We start from the raw sequence: 18475 nt of genomic DNA on the forward strand, positions 1-18475 counted from the left end.
GTGACAGAAAGCTTTGGAAGTAGAACGGCTCTAAATATTGGGTCTGTCTGTAAAGTACAAAGGATGCTTGTATCCAAAGCAGGAAAATTATATAGAAGTGATGAATAAAATAATCAATTATTCTTCCTGCTTCAGCTAGAAGAAACAAATGTTATTTTCCCTTCTCCTTACCGTAGATTTCAAAAATGAAGGGAAATGCTTATTAGTTGCAGAGTTGACTATAGGAGTGTTTCCCTGCTACCACACACATTTGAACAACTAAATCTGTAGCATCCTGTGACAGATACAGATCATAATGACCATTGTGAAAGAACTTTCAGCTCCATCTATTTCTAGTGTTTCTGTTTGTAAAATAAACTTGTATTCCTGTTGATTAATATGAGACTCCAAAAAAAATTGGTCTGTTTCTGCCACAGACTTGTTCTTCGAGTGCCATGGTTCCTGCTGCTGTCTGTAAGTCCATTGAGAGGTTAACATGTGAATAGCTATGGAAACACTAATCCTAACACATACAATAACTGAAAAAATATTCCAAGTGTTCAAAATATTGCTAACTACTAAATCTAAAGACATATCCACCTCATGTCAATTCATACATATTAAATCCATGTCAAGGACATAAAAGAAATTATCAAACTGTCAGCCAACTCTTAATGGCAAAGAACCATACTCAAGGCACTGTCCATGTCTAACTGTCCACAGAGCATTGTGCTACGCTATACTTGGGCTTCTGCAACAACTCAAATAATTACATGAGTCTGGGAGGTTTATTTCCTCCTCCGAGAAGAGCAAAGCCCATCTGTTCTTCACATATTAAGTATGTTCTAAAGTCCTACTAGCTGTAACAGAACAATTAACCACAGAATCACAGAACAGTTGAGATTGGAAGGGATCACTTGGAATCATCTATTCCAATGCCCCTACATCAAGCAGGGTCATTTGGAGCACATTGCCCAGGATCATATCTAATCAGGTTTGAGTATTTCCAGAGGAGACACCAAAACTTCTCTGGGCAGTCTGTTTCAATGCTCTGTCACCCTCAGAGTAAAGTTCTTCTTCATTTTTGTATGGAATTTCCTGTGTTACAGTTTGTGCCTGTTGCCCCTTTTTCTGTCACTGGGCACCACTGAAAAGAGCTTGGCCCATCCACTTAACACCTTCTCTTTAGAAATTCATAAGCATAGGCTAAGCAGGCCCAGCTCTCTGTTCTGGGGAATCTCCAACCCCTTTATCGTCTTAATAGCTCTCTGCTGGACTTGCTCTAGGATCTCCATGTATTTCTTGTACTAGAGAACCCACAATGGGACACAGCACTCCAGATGTTGCCTCACCAGGGCAGAGTAAAGGGAGAAGATTGCTTCCCTCAACCTGCTGGTCAGTTATTTTACTGCATTCCAGGATACCACTGGCTTTCTTGGTCTCAAGGGCAGACTTCTGGCTCATGGTCAACCTGCTGTCCACCAGGACTCCCAGGTCCTTTCACTGCAGTGCTGCTTGGCAGTAGGTCAGCCCCCAGCCTGTACTGGTGCATGAGGCTATTCCTTCAAAATGCAGGACCCTGCACTTGTCTTTGTTAAACTTCACGATGTTCTCTGCCTGTTGAGGTCTCTCTCAATGGCAGTGCAGTTCTCTGGTGTGTCAGCCACTCCACCCAATTTGGCAACATCAACAAAGTTGCTGAGGGTGCACTCTGTGCCTAATCTGTAGCTTTTTCATTTGCTGTAAAGCTGCGTAAGACCAAACAAAACAGAAAGCCTGAGGACAGGGTGAAATAGATTCTTTGGTGATCTGACAAGCCAAATACTCAATATTTGCTGTAAATTTTTTCCACTTGCTGTTTTTCTCCCAGGTAAAGTGGAAGCAGCACTTGACCTCATCCTTATCAATTCTTTCCCTCTGGTGGGCAACTCAGAGACATCACTTATCTGTATCACTTCGAAGTGGCGCTCCCGTGAGTCTATCACAATTGACCGAGACCAGGAGGATGTGACAAACCAGCATCGAGAGCCTCTGGAGGTCAGTGAAGATTCAAAGAGAGCCACAGCCAAGATGGTGATATGGAAAAGGGAAAAGGCCAGCGAGACCATTGGAGCATACTACTGTGAAGGAAAGCTGAAGGATGAGGTGACAAGGATACACACCATGAAGATGCCACGGGGAGGTACTGTGTGAGGATAAAAACTGAATTTTGCATGTCATTGTGTGCGTGCCAGCAGTCATCCCTGTTTCACAGATGTTGTCACAAAAGTTGGCTCCAGAGCAGGCAAGGCAGCCTGGAGTCAGCTAAAATAGACTGGGCTCAATTCCGTGTTTTATTTTTTATAAAGTGTAGGGTCAACTGTTTGATACCAGCTGCTAGTCATTTCCTGATGGAAGTCAGTCAGATGTCTACAGGTACTCTACCTGTATTTGGCTGCTGCTAGGAATAAAATTAGGTGGCAGTGGCCTCGGTGATACCATAAAACATTACAAATGGAAACTCCTTCACTGTGAGACACCTTCACAGGTCTGGATCTAGACAGCCAAACATTGCTATCCTTGTTTTTTGATAGGCAACCTGAGCCAGGAAAATAACTTCCTATGGTCCTGGAAAGCCATGTCAGCCAATTTTGATTTGCATATTCTCTGTCTGTATGGAAAAGAAAAAACATCACAACAGTGGAAAGAAACTCCAGAGTATTTTTTCTGAATCTAAGAAAATCATTCAGAAAAATCCACTATACATTTAGTATATACAAGTTTAGCCAGTTTTCTGCAGCAAATCATGTTTTTGACATTTCAACAGTTTGTCACAATTTACTGCTTTGCTGTAACATTTTACACCATGGCAGCTAGGCTGTGCAGACACTTTGACATTTTTGTTTTTCAATGTTTTTCTAAGAAGAAATACCTTTATTGGTATCCCTCATAACTATATAGCTAACATAGAAAACAGTTCTTCTTTTGCATGAGATACAACTAGTGTCCATTTGTTTTGTTTAGTATGGAAATGTTCCAAGAAAAGTGAGCAGGACAAGTGCCTATTTATTTGGCTCTTGTCATCTCTGACTAAATGTGCTCTTTGAAGGCTCAGGATAGCCGCCAAGAAAGGTCTGCATGTGCACCTCCTTTTCAGGGCAAACAACTGTTATTTCAAAGGAGGAAGCAGTGGGGAGGAGGATATATGATAACAGTCCATGGAAGGCTCTGAAGGGGGGAACAACTCCTTCAACTTGACCATACCTTTAGCTGAACAACAGTGAGCTAAAGCTGCCATGTGCAGTAACCTCCATGGCAGGATGAGGATCCTCGGAATCCATCAGTGTGTTGTGATTAATATCTTTGCACATAGGCAAACTCTGAGAGCTTCCTGTGTGGGAGAAGTAGTTCCAACCAGAAATAACACAGCATTCACATGAGCATTAGGTAGGTTTCCATGAATCTTTTCTAGGTTTCAATCTATTTCTTGGATTTTCTTTGCAAAAGTTCTGAATGACAAATGTTTGAGCTAAGAAATCATCAGTGAATGTGTGTAATCTAAACAGTGTAGACTGGTGAGAAAGAGTTACAACAGAAATTCTCAAAGCTATTAAGTCCACAGAAAGAGGAAGAAGAGGTCAGTGAAGGACTGTGCTGTTTGGCAAAGCATCTGGTTGGAAAACAGGACTTACTGGCCTTTACTGTTGCTGCCTAAATATTTTCTAAAGACAGAAAGTGTTATTCAGCAAGAGTTGAAATGAGCAGTTTCCCATACAAAAGACACAGGAAAGAGCAGCACTTTTGAAAATCCAGCCACTGTTTTACAGTTTCAAGCCAAGAAGCTACTGAAATGCTCACTAACTATTAATGTGGCCCCACTGTCTTCTGCTCTGTTATGTATCTGCTATCAGATATATATATACACTGAGCACTTTTGCTGTGTAACAGGAAGGATAACAGACTCATTTTCCTGTTTTATTCTATACATGTGCCATTCTGAAAGTAAGGAATCTATTATGCATTTCTTTGTATGTTAGCATTGTGGTTACACATGGTAACATTGACTCATGCAGTAAGAAGGAACAGACTATGCTTTTTACATGTAATTATTATTTATATATATATTATATGTATATGTGTATATATATATATATATTATATTATATATAATTAATAGATATAGTATATATATCTAGAATAGAACCCTTGCCCTGCATCTAGTCAAATACAATTTGTTCTACAAAATTCTACATAATTACAATTTATCTACAAAATGATGTGTATTCTCTTATAGATGATTTAGCTTCCCTCCCAGAAACTCTCCAGAGCAGGCATACAGACAATTATGGAAACACTATTGAAAGAATATTATGGCACTTGCCTTGGAACTCAGTTCATGATGTCTCTATAAGGAATTGGCACACTCAAGATGTGAAATCACAAAACACAAGCCACAGTCTAAAAATACTTTGGAATGGAGTCTACCAGAGAGCGTGGGTCCCCCTTCCATTGCAAAAATACTGTGAAGAAAAAGTCTTGGGACTAAGCTAAACATCATACAAAGAAAAGAAAATGGGAATACAAAGGTTTTCCTAAACCAATTAGTAATACTTCTCTTAGGATCATTTATATTTAATTTTTTGTCTTTGGGAAAGCTATTGATTTTTCCTGAATAGATCACAATGTTCAACATGCATTTGTTGTTCACAAATAACATCCAACTCAGAAGCTGACTGTAAATTGGAGCTGCTCTCAATTTTCATTTTCTTGTTTTTAAAGAGAAATTACTACATTACTCTATATTGGAATTCTCTGAGATGTAAATTGAGATACCAGTGCCATATCTGCCATGTTACATCAGATCCTTCATATTTTCCAGCTGTGCCGTGCAGGAGGAGTCTGGCTGAAATCAGTTTGAAAACACTTACAGATTTGTCAGAGCTACTTGAGAGCATATAAATAGGAGAGGGAACGGCTGTTTACAAGGCAGGATAGTGATGGGTCAAGGGAGAATGGCTTTAAACTAAGACAGGGGAAGTTTAGGTTAGATATTAGGAGGAAGTTTTCCACTCAGAGGATGGTGAGACACTGGAACAGGTTGCCCAAGGAGGTTGTGGATGCCCCATCCCTGGAGGCATTCAAGGCCAGGCTGGATGTGGCTCTGGGCAGCCTGGTCTGCTGGTTGGTGACCCTGCACATAGCAGGGGCTTGAAACATGATGATCATTGTGGTCCTTTTCAACCCAGGCCATTCTATGATTCTGTGATTAGAGCAGTGCTGAGGTGGAAGGCGAGGAAAGCAGTAGCAGCAAAAGGCTCCCATGAGCTGAAAAAAACATGAAGCGGGAGAAACTCAGCCAGCAGCAGCAAGCACAGGAGGAGCTCTGTGACTAGGCAGCTTCAGAGCAGAAGGAGAAAAGGGTTTGCAGAAAATCCATCTCTGGGAACTGTAGAAAGAATTGTACAAGAGTCAGATAAAGAGCTGAAATTAAAATTGTTTAATAATTTCAGAAGTCAGGAAATTTTTAAAAATAAAGCAGAAAAATGTTTTTTTGACACCTGACATGTCAGTAGCAGTACAGCATAAAAACTCAGTGTTAGAACAGAAAATCTGAGGTTGTTCTCAAAAATACTAAGAATTTTCCAGCTAAACAAACGTAAGCATCTCTAACTTCTAACTTGTTTCAAAATAATATATTGTGATAAAATGATCATTTAACTGGCCATAAAAATTACAATTTCTTGAGATTTTTCTGTGCCCTTCCAGTTATTTTTTCTATCTTTCTTTCACAGGTAGTGACAAATAAAGGAAAAAAAATCTGTGAAAATCCTTCTCTTTATTGCTGTCTTCTTTTTCTTAAATAGAAATATAAGCAAACACATAAAATTACTTCTCCTTTGAGCAGGAAAACCAGTTTCCCTTATGACCAAAAAATACAGTTAAAATTCAGAAATTAAAGTACATTATTTGAGTACAAATCCAGTGGAAAAGCCCAATGGAAAACTGAAACATACCATTAACCTACATGTAGAAAGTGCCTCCTACAAATTAAGCCACTTTTTCAGATGGGGCTATTTTGGGATAAGCAACAACGAGTTGCTTTTCCCAAAATACAGTTTATTAAATACAGTTGATTCTTTTGTTCTTGGTGCAAGCTAGCACTCCCAATACTTATAGATGATGTGGTGAATGAACACCAGCAGACGCCATGCTATCTCCCCCAGCCCCTACATGACTGTAATCTTCTGATCTGTCTCAACTGTTTTCCATTAGAAAGCTGAACCAGAGGAGAAATGAGGCATGCAGGCTGCATGTCTGCTTCTTCCTAAAAGACATTGTCCAGTTTGGTATCCAGCTTGCTTTAAAAATGTCCCAAGAGATGAAGAAACTTAGGAAAGCATTTCACAACCAGTTGGAGCTCCTAGCTAGGAAGTATTTTCAATTACTCAGCCAAAATTCTTTAAAAAAAAAAAAATTGCACGTCTCAGTTTTTAGTAGCATTCTGTTGTTTGAGGTTATCGGTGAATTCTCAGTATTTGGCTAAACATAGGGATGGCATAGATGGCTGATGCTAAATAGCCTGTGTGTGCAATGAGAGGACATTTAAACATCAGAATCTGAGATGGGGTCATGCTCATAAATTAATCTCAGCTTTCAGCCCAGACACCAGGTACAGATAACAACCACGGCAACTTATCCCAAACTTATGTCCTATTTTGTTTGTAGCTTCATTCCACCCAGTGGCCTTAACAGTTACAGCAAACAAAGGAGAGCACGTGAATATTTCCTTCATCAGAATGGCAGCAAAAGAGGAAGATGCGGTGATCTACAAAAATGGTAATTCACCTTTCTCTTCTCTCTTGTCTTAGCCACCTGCCACTTAATTGCTTTAAAGTTACTGCTGATGACATCCTCACTGTGAAGCTGGAGCAGGCATAATTCCTCATGTATCCAATGTCCCTTAAAGGAACCATCTGCCATACTTAAATATTGAAACTGATCTACTCGTTTCGCTCCCACCAGAATGCAAAATCCTAACTACACCTTTCCTTTATTTCTCATTTTTCCTTGTTCATTTCTTTTCCTATCCCCTCTTATTTTTTCCTGTTCGATTTTAGCTTTTATTTCTTGTCTATACCTCTGTGCATCCTTATTTATCACGTATTTCTTTGCATTTCTACTGTTTTTCAAATGCACACTAGCCTTGAAAGCAAGTGCAAAAAGTGTCTTTCAGAAAGGGCAACACGCATAGCAGAGTTTGTTAAAGATCTGCTTCTTAGATTCAGCTATGACAGTGCACAGTGGGGAAAGTTTGCCATCATTTGTCCTTTCAGTGTCCCCAAGGAAATTCTGTGAACCTCTATCAGCATTTTCCCATACAAGAACCAGCTGATGTGTTGGAGCAGAAGTGTTTACATCCCAGTGCTGCCTTCTCTGGAGCTCTAACTGGAAGTTGGGCAAAAAGCCTCAAATTAACTCCGGACAGTACGTCAGGTTCTCCACCTGATGAGACTGCAGCAGAAATGTCATCCTGGTACAGCACTGGACAGCGAATAGAAAAACCTTGTCCTGACTTATTTAACTGTTGCTGTCTCTCACTTCAGGCATATAAAGTAACACTTTCCCCTTGCAAATGCTGGTAAGGCCATCCAGCAAACACAACTGTTCTGCTGAACAGAATTTCTATAAGGCATTGGCATAACATGCTGCCATGGAAAATGAGCCACAAAAGCCAAACCTTGCTAACACAATGTTAGCGTAAGGCTTTCTCAGTACTTTGCTGTCGTCATTTTTCACAGATTGTAATTCAAAAGGCATGTAAGCAAACAAACAAAATATAGTTTCAGAACGAATCCTTGTCGTTTTTTGCTCTTTTTCTTTGGCCCGGCTTTCTTGAAGAGCTGTTACGTATTGCCATGGTCTCATCTGACTAGAAGTCTTTTTGCTGTTTTGATGGTGATCCTCAATAGGGTTTCATGTTTCACATATGCCTGAAATTTGACTGTGAGGTAGTCCAAAGACTAAATGGTATCCCCTTACTTAGCGACCATGTATCAGCAAGTGCAGAATAACATAGATAAGCTCCCATGGTAAGAAAACACAGAAGAGGCAGAAACATGTTAAGTCTGGGAAGAAAAGATAAAGCTGCAATATATATATATACTCTTCCTTCTTTGGTCTGTGAGGTCAATCTTTGAACAGGTGAGATGGCAGAGGACCTAGCCAGGCTTGCTGTTTGACTCCTCCCACCCACAATGGACTCGTTGCAGAGCTACCCCTCACTGCAGGAAGGGCCAAGGAACAAAACAAAATCTTCGAACCACAACTTCTAGCTACATTATAGTAAAGCAGTGCTAAACTCAGACATGTTTGTGTCATTCACCTATTGCATCTCCTCAAGATCCAGTTTCTTCTTTGCTTGTACCTCTCCAATTACTGAGAACTAGCACAGCTAAAGAGCTGTCAGGAAGTCAATAACTAATAAATTACATTTTGCTGCTAACTTCATCCCAGCTGTCCTTCCTCAGCAATCAGCTCAACCTTGCTCTGGTTGTACAGGATGAATGACTTCTGCCTGCTGTGCTCCTTCTCCAGGTTCCTTCATCCACTCGGTGCCCAGACACGAGGTGCCAGGTGAGCTGGAAGTTTCCTATCCCCAAGTTCAACTGCAGGATGCGGGTGTTTATTCTGCCAGATACATAGGAGGAAACCTCTTTACTTCTGCTTACACGAGGCTTATTGTAAGACGTAAGTTCCATTAATATGTGCTAATGATTAATTGTTTAATGTTGTAATGAATGTGATACGATACTTAGACTGTGTCCAAATACGGGCCAAAATCTTTCTTGGCATAGGCTGCCATCAGATTACGTCAGAAGAAATTTTTTCCCAGCAGTCTTTGGGATAAGCTGGTACTGATTTAAGCAGCTGAGAGAGAAAAAAATCTGAAGATTTAGGTTCAGCTCATCTTATTGCCAGAAGAGATAGCTCTTTTCTCAAATATCAAATATTTAAAATTTCAAGTAAGACTGAACAAAGAAGGGTGGCATGGAGTTTCTCATAAATATGAGATCTGGATATGAGCAAAAAATAAATTTTTCAAATGTATCTGTTCTTCATGGAAAACTGAATTCAAACTCCACTTATTATCCTAGAGCAATCTTTAGCATACTTCATTGTAATGTGACAAACTACACCACTTTGTTTAAAGTAGCCATTAATGGTATTGGTATCTTTTTAAAATGATGTGGGGAAGAAAATCATAATAGGCATTAAAATCCAACATATAAACTGATTTATTTTTCCAGAAGGAAGTCATCAGGTGATTGAAGACAGCAAAGATATAGCAGCAGTGAACTTTGTCTAATGAACTAATATCAAGAAAAATACTGGTGCAGAATAAAACCATGACTTGCCAAATGGTAGTAAAGTGGGAATGATGCCAAGCTGGCACCCGCTGTCTTACTGTTGGTATGGCCCAATCTGGGTGAACACTGGTGCTTTTGTAGGTCTCAGGTCCGTGCTAGGAGAACAGAAATATTACATGTAATGAATTTGCTTCCATACTTACTTTCCTGGATCAAAATCTAATTTCAAAAACTAAGGCTTCCTCATTTTGTTTTATGAAAATGTTACACGATATTACTTTGTACTACCCAACAGATCTGCTCCAGAAATACAGGCACTTCCACAATGAAAAAAAGTGACTATTTTACATGAGGGTAGATGGCCATCATTTGGAAGGGTAGCATATGGATCATACAGTCACTACTGTTTTACTGGTTATTGAATAAGAAGACAACAAATATGTCATTATATTTTTTCACAAAAGGATGTGAAGCTCAGAAGTGGGGCCCTTCCTGTAGCTCCCACTGCCCTTCCTGCATGAACAATGGTATTTGTCATGAAGATACTGGGGAATGCATCTGTCCTCCAGGTTTTATGGGAAAAACATGTGAGAAAGGTAAGCAAATATTCTTTTCAAATATTAATTACTAATTTGCACTCAGTAATAACCATGTTTGACTCCTTATGGATATAGCATTTATAGCCAGTACTGGACACCAGACAGTGTTGGGTAGGATTTAATTAGTGTAGCTGTTCTTGTAGTTTACCTTCTCTCACTATTCTCATACTACGGTATTGTCAGGAAAGATAAATGTTTCCAGTTCCTCCAATGGACAGTCAGATGTATGATAGACTACAACTTACTGCACATACACTGGCACAGGGAAGTGAAGTCCCCTTACAAGAGATTCCCGGGCTGATTCTAAACAAGTTGTCATTTGCTCACAGGGTTATTTGTCTCTGAAAGACATACCAGAAACATACGTGTGTTACGTGTGTTAGCGCTCATCCATATTGGTGACAATTAGTTTGAATTCTGGAGAAATTGAAGGAGCCCATTGCACACTGAATTCTCCAGGCAATGTGTGAGTGCAGTACTAAATACTTACCTTAAAATTCTGACCATAGTTCAGCACTGCAAGTATTAGAGGTAAGCTACGGAATAGCTGGCATCTGAACTACTCCAGTGTAGTAGAGATCATAGTGGAGAAATAAAACCTTGAGCAGCTTCATATGCACTGATCTCTAAGATTTTGTTTTCATGGCACTGTTTATCCATTATGTATTAGAAAGGCTTTAAAGAGAATTTATCACTGCAGCTCTACACTCAGATACCTAAAGTAATGGATACTTTGCTGATAGATTCTCATATGGCAGAAAGCTGTTTGTTTTAGCTGCTTGAACTTAGCATAGCAGCTTAAGATGTTATGGAGGTTAATAGATCTAGTACCTGAATAGTGAAAATGCTATTTCTCATTTTAGTTCAAGTTTTCTGTTGTCTAAATCTGTATAATTGGAATCATCCACTCTTCTACAAATTAATTGCTCTTCGGTCTCTCTTTTCTTTTCCTCCTCTAATAGCTTGTGGAGCCAATACATTTGGCAAAACATGTGAAGAGAGTTGTAAAGAAAACTATGGCTGCAAAAACTATATGTTCTGCCTACCAGATCCATATGGTTGTTCATGTGCCACAGGATGGATGGGACTGGAATGTGATAAAGGTATAGTAAAAAATATGGATAACAGTGAAAAGTCATTACTGTGCTGCACCTATGAAATACGGGAGGGGTCTGACAGAGGACAATAAAAGATTGGAATTTTTCCATTCTCTATTATAGGGATAATAATATTTACCTACCTCAGAGGAGTTTTTCAAATCCTCAGAAGAAAGATACAGTAAAATTTCAAACTTTTCAAATTATTCTGTAAAGTAATTAAACACTGAGATGCTGAAAATCCAGCAACAGCTAAAGCCCTGCTGGATGTCTACAAGTCACACTGAACAATTCACTGCCAATCATATATCCATTGCTAAGCAATACTAAGTATAATTAGTCTCGACCCTTTCAATTAGACTGCAGTCTCTTTGAGACATGCAGCACATCTTAATAGATGAGTATGTACTATATTACATACTACATGTATGTACTATTTTGTTCAGTGGTGCTGTGACTCTGATGAACTCTTTGAACACCATTGCAGTGCAAGTGAAACAACATGGATGTTGAAGAAGCTTCAACATTCTTATCTAGTCTACAAATGACAGCCCAGATACAAAAGTGCTCTAGACTGCCATGTTAGTTGTTCTCTGGATGATCTGAGGGTGACCAAGTGCTGCTATGTGTAGTTTTAAACTGAGCCAAACTGAGGGAATGAAATCCTACTGGAAAACTGATGAAAACTAAACTGATTGAAAACTAAAGGAAGACATTTGCTTGTACCATTACACTAACTGGAAATGTCTGTTCTTGCAGAATGCAAACCAGGTTTTTATGGGTCAGACTGCAAACTCAAATGTAATTGTCACAGTCGAGGGACGTGCGACAGATATAAGGGCTGTATCTGCTCCTATGGATGGCATGGTCTGCAATGTGAAAAAGAAGGTAAAGCAAGGTAACACGGTAGTAAATGACTTTTCCCCGGTGTAATTGAAACAGATCTTCATGCTGGTATAGCATTTCCACTCCAGACTGGGATTCTTACATTGTCGATTGCATCCCAAGGACCCAGACCAATAAACGTATCTGTATACCTTTATTGCAGTGCTTTAAGTCTCTGTCACATAGACTGCATTTTATAGGCTGGTATGCTACAGTTGTATCAGACTCATGTCAGATTTATGTCTGTTGTTTGCATCAGGCACAGTATTGACATAGGTAGGAGAAGGTGATCCTTTCTCTCTGCTTAGCAGTGGTGAGGCCACACCTGGAATGATGGCTCCAGTTTGGGGCTCTCCAGCACAAGAGACACCTGGACATACTGCAGAGTTCCACAGATGTCCACAAATCTGGACTGCAGTACTTCTCCTATGAGAAAAGGCTGAGAGAGCAGTGACAGATCTTCCTGGAGAAAAAAAGGCAACCTCATCAATGTGTATAAGTATCTGAGGGAAGTGTGCAAGGGAAATTATAGAATCCTAGAATGGCTTGGGTTGGAAGAGACCTCAAGGTTCCAAATGCTCTGCCACAGGCAGTGTTGTCAGCCCCTTGGTCAAGCACTAGATCAGATTGCACAGGGTCCCATCCAACCTGGGCTTGATCACCTCCAGGGATGGGGCATCCACAGCCTATCTGAGCAACCTGTTCCAGCACCTCACCACTCTTTCAGTAAAAAATTTTCCCCTGATGTCTAATCTAAATCTTCCTTCCTTTAGTCAAAAGCATTCCCCTTCATCCTATCACTAATGATCACTGTCAGTATCACTATAAATGGTTCCAGGCTCTTTCCAGCATTGCCCACTGACAAGGTAGGAGGCAATGGGCACAAAATGAAACATAGGAGATTCCCTCTGAACATCAGAAAGCACTTCATTTCTGTGTGGATGATGAAGCACTGGCATAGGCTGCCCAGAAAGTTTGTTGAGTCTTCTCATTGGAGACCTCCAAAAGACAGCTGGACACCTGAACAGCAGGGTTCTGCACACCCTGATCTAGGCGTCCCTGTTTGAGCAGAGGCTGGACCCACCTTGTGATTCTGTGACTTGCTTTCTTTAGAGGTAGATTTGCAATCTTTACTCTATCGACACTGTCTCTGAGCCTAATATCAGTTAGTGAAAGGACTTGCACATCCTACATGCATGACTTTTGAATAGGTTCATGCTACTTTACCATTATATACCTCTTCTTCAACTTCATACACTGCTATACCACCTGAGTTATGGTCTGTAATTGATGAGACACCACGACAACTTTGGTATTTAAAGCAACCTTGTCTCTCTTACACAGAGTTACAAAGCTGAGTGTACTTCACAGAATCTCTTTGGATTCAGGCAAGGTTGGCATACAGTATTTTATAAAATGCTTTCAGCAACTATTATTTATGCCTAATAAATAAAGCAGCAAATCTGCCTGCAAGAACAAAAACAAGCAGAGAAAAAAGACCCATGATCCAACCAGCTAAACCACACAGTTGTGATCCAGCTGCTCTTATGAAAAGATATAATGGAGTTACTGAATGTTTTTTACAAAATGTGTCCTTAATTTTATCATAACTAGTGCGCACTGTTCTTTGAATATCAGAAAGAGCAACAAATAGATGGGAAAGGAGAGGAAACAAATGAATACAAAGGTTGTTTCTTCTTGCATATTTACCCTGATATAACAGCTTTAACTTTGGTTGTCTTTGTCCTTGGGTAAGTGAAGGAAGAACCAGATACCGATGCTGCCCAGAGTATATGTGCATTATATGCCTAAATACATTTGCTGCTTCTGCTTGAAGGATGACATTAAAGTATTGTATATCTTCTGTAGGTTCTGCAGACCTTTCACCTCAGATAGAAAACTTACTAGACCCTGTGGAACTCAACTCTGGTGTAGAATTCAAGCCCTTTTGCATAGCTACTGGAATGCCACTTCCTAAATCTGAAGAATTTAAACTTTTGAAGCAAGATGGAACTGTTCTAAGGGTAAGCTCTTGATTAATTGCTTCCAATTATTTCTGGTATTTATATTGACTTCATCTGTAATTAATGCATGCTATGCTTTTCAAACATGTTGAGAAATGTCAGCATTCAGAGATGATCACATTCATTATTGCTTGCTGTTCCTTATTTGCCATGTTCCTGTTTCAAAATATTTAAAACATTGCTGTAATCCATGTGGGCTAGCAAAAACACCCCAACAAACCAGCCAAATAAAAGTACCAAAAAGAAGTGATACAGATGAATGGATCTCACATAGGCTAGGAACTGCTCAAAAAAATAAGAGCATAATTAAATTCTTGAAAATGTGAAGGAGATCTTAATTTTTGCTAAAAAAGTAAAATGTATTTTGAAATATGTAATAGTAAATTAATTTCAATTATGCTCCTCAACTGTGGTTCACCGGTAAAAATGAAAAATTTATTACTAAATAGAGCAGTAATTAATCACTGTCTCTGAAATATTAACTTGATTATTTACTTTTCAACTTTCTAATTATGTTTTAGAATAATTATTTATAACTTTTCAATTATTGAATCTATACTGTGTATTGAAGATACAAGGAAGGAACAATAATGCCTTTGATTTAAAGAGAAGAAAATGAGGCACATGATCAAACTCCACAATCACCATGTGAGCTTCCTGAATCACGGGAGCAGAACTCATTGTCTGAAGCACATATGAAACTGTGGAGATGATCTCTATAGGGTCTCACAGTTGTCATCAGTAAACCCTAGACAGAGTTCCTAAACTCTGAGAAAGGCGGAATGGGAACATTCCTTAATGCCCACATTTTTCAGGCCCATGTCTTTTGTCATTTCAGCCTTCCCTCATTGTCACCAGTAATCGCTCTGAAGCTATGTTTACAATTAGTCGAGTCCTGCCCCGTGACACAGGAACCTGGGTCTGCAGTGTGCAGACAGTAGCGGGAATGGCAGAGAAACCATTTCAGGTTACAGTTAAAGGTAAGAGAAAAATCTTCACAAATCTCTTTGCCTTTCTATCTTTCAAGCAAGCATTACACCTCTGGGTGGGGACTGGGGTGGTAAATCCCCCCCCCCCACTGTGAGGACAGAGCAGGTCCGAGACCGCCTCATGACACTGAATGTGTACAAGTCTATGGGGCCGGATGGCGTGCATCCCAGGGTTCTGAAGGAGCTGGCTGAGGTGGTTGCTGAGCCGCTCTCCATCATATTTGAGAAGTCGTGGCTGTCAGGTGTGGTCCCGGATGACTGGAGGAAGGGTCACGGCACTCCCATTTACAAGAAAGGGAGCAAGGAGGACCCCGGGAACTACAGGCCGGTGAGTCTCACCTCTGTGCCTGGGAAGATCACGGAACAGATCCTCCTGGATGACGTGCTTGATCGCATGAGGAAAGGGCGTGTGATCCGTGACAGCCAGCACGGCTTCACCAGAGGAAGGTCATGCTTGACCAATCCGGTGGCCTTCTATGATGGAGTGACGGCATCGGTGGACAAGCGAAAGGCGATCGACGTCATTTACCTGGACTTGAGCAAGGCCTTTGACATGGTCCCCCGCCACATCCTTATCTCCAAACTGAAGGGATGTGGATTTGATGGGTGGACCACTCGATGGATAAGAAACTGGTTGAAAGGCTGCAGACAGAGGGTGGTCATCAATGGCTCTATGTTCAGGTGGAGGCCGGTAACGAGCGGCGTCCCCCAGGGGTCTGTCTTGGGACCGGTGCTCTTTAACATCTTTATCAGTGGCATCGATGATGGAATTGAGTGCACCCTCAGCAAGTTTGCTGACGACACCAAGTTGAGTGGTGCGGTTGACACGGTTGAAGGACGGGATGCCATTCAGAGGGACCTCGAGAGGCTAGAAAGGTGGGCCCGGGTGAACCTGATGAGGTTCAACACAGCAAAGTGCAGAGTTTTGCACTTGGGCCAAAGGAATCCCAGGCATCCCTACAGACTGGAAAGAGCGGTCCTTGAGAGCAGCCCTGTGGAGAAGGACCTGGGGGTCTTGATAGACGAAAAACTTAACATGAGCCAGCAGTGTGCCCTTGCGGCTTGGAAGGCAAATGGGATCCTGAGCTCCATCAGAAGAGGGGTGGCCAGCAGGGACAGGGAGGTGATTGTTCCCCTCTACTCTGCTCTTGTGTGGCCCCATCTGGAATATTGCGTCCAGGTCTGGAGCCCCCAGTACAAAAAAGACAGGGAGCTGTTGGAGAGGGTCCAGAGGAGGGCCACAAAGATGATCAGGGGACTGGAGCACCTCCCCTATGAGGACAGGCTGAAAGAGCTGGGCTTGTTCAGCTTGGAGAAAAGAAGGCTGCAGGGTGACCTCATTGCAGCCTTTCAATACCTAAAGGGAGTCTACAGAGGGGAGGGGAATCAACTCTTTGAAAGGGTGAGTGACAGCAGGACAAGGGGAAATGGTTTTAAGTTGAGGGAAGGGAGATTTAGGTTGGACATCAGGGGGAAATTCTTTACGGAGAGAGTGGTGAGGTACTGGAACAGGCTGCCCAGGGAGGTTGTGGATGCCCTGTCCCTGGAGGTGTTCAAGGCCAGATTGGATGGGGCCCTGGGCAGCCTGGTCTAGCATTAGGTGGGATGGTTGGTGGCCCTGCATGTGGCAGGGGGGTTGGAGATTCATGATCCTTGAGGTCCCTTCCAACTCTGGCAATTCTGTGATTCTGTGATTATACTTCAACATGGCAGAGAGTTCCATTCTTGCACTGTAGGAAAGTAACTGATTTAATGTCTACAGTCAGAATACAGGCAGAACCCTGGCACACACAGCATCCTAATTAAGTGCATGGGGAAAATTAAAACATGATCATTAGGGTTAAAAGAACACCCAGGTTGTTTTTTTTCAAAGACCTAAACCATCAGGTTTAGGGTCTAAACTCATGTCTACTTAGAATTTGGGTGAGCATTTCCCATTTTCCTGTAAACCAGAGTTTAATGTAGGAATTAAAAGTCTGTTTTAATATTTGCATTCTTGCTCAGTTCCTCCTGTGCCACAATACGCCCCAAGGCTGACAAACAGTGGACATAATTTCCTCATTATTGATATCAATGCTGAGCTACATACTGGAGATGGACCTGTGGTGTCAACAAAACTCCTGTACAAGCCAGCTAAGCGTTATCAATCCTGGATGTCGGTGGAAGGTAAGGGTCTCTAATTCCTTCAACCACAGACCAACTACATACTGAAACATGACTTACGTCTGCTCTTAACATATATTCAAAAGATCCTACAACCCATATAGGTTAAATCTTTTGTCACTGGCCATGTGGCTTTATGTCTATCATTACAGTACACTGCTAATGTGAGTGTGATACACCAGGAGAGATTGAAAGTGTATGTTCAGTGAGCTTTCAGCAACCAAAATATTCCCCTCTCCTGTCCTAAGACAGTGATCACTGCTGGACTCAAATCCTGAAACCTGTGCAAATACCAGGTTTTCAAAGGGAGGGAGCAGTATGGAACTGTCCTGAGCCTCTGCTGTCTTCCTTAATGTCTACTGTGCCCACCAGTGAGACAGATGTCTTACCTAAATACTGATCAAGAATTATATGGGTAAGATGAAGTCTGCTTGTGAGTGACATGGACACTCTAATATTTTAGGCAAGGTCTAAAATATTACAGGAAGCATTACAGGAAATTCAAAAGTAAACTGTTATACTAGTTCATGATAAGCAGTGATCTGCCTACGCATTGCAAACTGCCTAAGGAGCCAGTCTTGCTTTGAGCCAAAGGAAGGATGGATGGAAACATTCCTTTGACTGGGTCAGAAACAGTCAATGGAATTACACTTCCTATATTAAATATATATATATATTTCATATTCCTATGTAGTTCATTTTTGTAGGTCAGGAACGAAAGAGGAGCCTGAATATCTTACTATCTGTGTTTAGTTATTCAGGGATATTTTCTTCTTTAACGTTTTTCAGCTTCACTCTTCCTTTCTCTTTTTGCCTCTCAGTTAAGGGCTCAACCAAAAGACTGGACAATCTGGAACCAAAGACAGAATATCAGTTTTGTGTTCAGCTGAGTCGGCAAGGGGAGGGTGGGGAGGGCCATCCTGGACCACAGGCAAGCTTCACAACAGCTGCACTGGGTAAGTCATCATCCTTTTTCAGAAAAGGCCTATTTCAGGTGGTTATCTCCATGGTCTGCTCCCTGATGTGCACTTTCCTTTGAGGAAAAGCAGCATCTAGATGTGAAAAATATGTAAAACTTTTTGAAATAACATCAGCAAAGCAAAAAATATAAAATAAAAAAATCACAGGTGAAGAAAAGCACCTTGTCTATCAGAGTTATTCTCCCTTATTTAGATATAGGGAGATCTGAAAGAGGAATATTTGCATACTACGAGCAGCAGAGTTGGAGACAGAATTCTCTTGTATTGTGTGCCTGCTCTTCCTCCTAATTCTAATGGATCGCTCCTTTCCCTCAATATCAGCTTAGATTAAAAATTAAGTATTGCCTTTTGTCACTCTAAACTAAGGCAAGTGGTTGGGAATTAATGGTACCCATATTTTAGTGTGCATACA

At 40.9% G+C, this 18475-nt stretch overlaps 1 protein-coding gene across 1 annotated transcript in view; it reads left to right on the forward strand.

The window, feature by feature from the left end:
* TEK (TEK receptor tyrosine kinase) overlaps positions 1 to 18475 on the forward strand; it is a 44648-nt gene that overhangs the window by 12730 nt on the left and 13443 nt on the right. The window contains exons 2-11 of the mRNA XM_031602360.2: positions 1850 to 2161; positions 6685 to 6795; positions 8554 to 8706; positions 9791 to 9922; positions 10888 to 11028; positions 11782 to 11910; positions 13777 to 13931; positions 14770 to 14911; positions 16925 to 17086; positions 17905 to 18039. Of these exons, the coding sequence (XP_031458220.1) occupies positions 1850 to 2161; positions 6685 to 6795; positions 8554 to 8706; positions 9791 to 9922; positions 10888 to 11028; positions 11782 to 11910; positions 13777 to 13931; positions 14770 to 14911; positions 16925 to 17086; positions 17905 to 18039 (1572 nt within the window). The remainder of the gene's footprint in view (positions 1 to 1849; positions 2162 to 6684; positions 6796 to 8553; positions 8707 to 9790; positions 9923 to 10887; positions 11029 to 11781; positions 11911 to 13776; positions 13932 to 14769; positions 14912 to 16924; positions 17087 to 17904; positions 18040 to 18475) is intronic.

Source organism: Phasianus colchicus, chromosome Z, assembly GCF_987193195.1.
Source record: "Phasianus colchicus chromosome Z, bPhaCol1.hap1.1, whole genome shotgun sequence".
Taxonomy (NCBI): Eukaryota; Metazoa; Chordata; class Aves; order Galliformes; family Phasianidae; genus Phasianus; species Phasianus colchicus.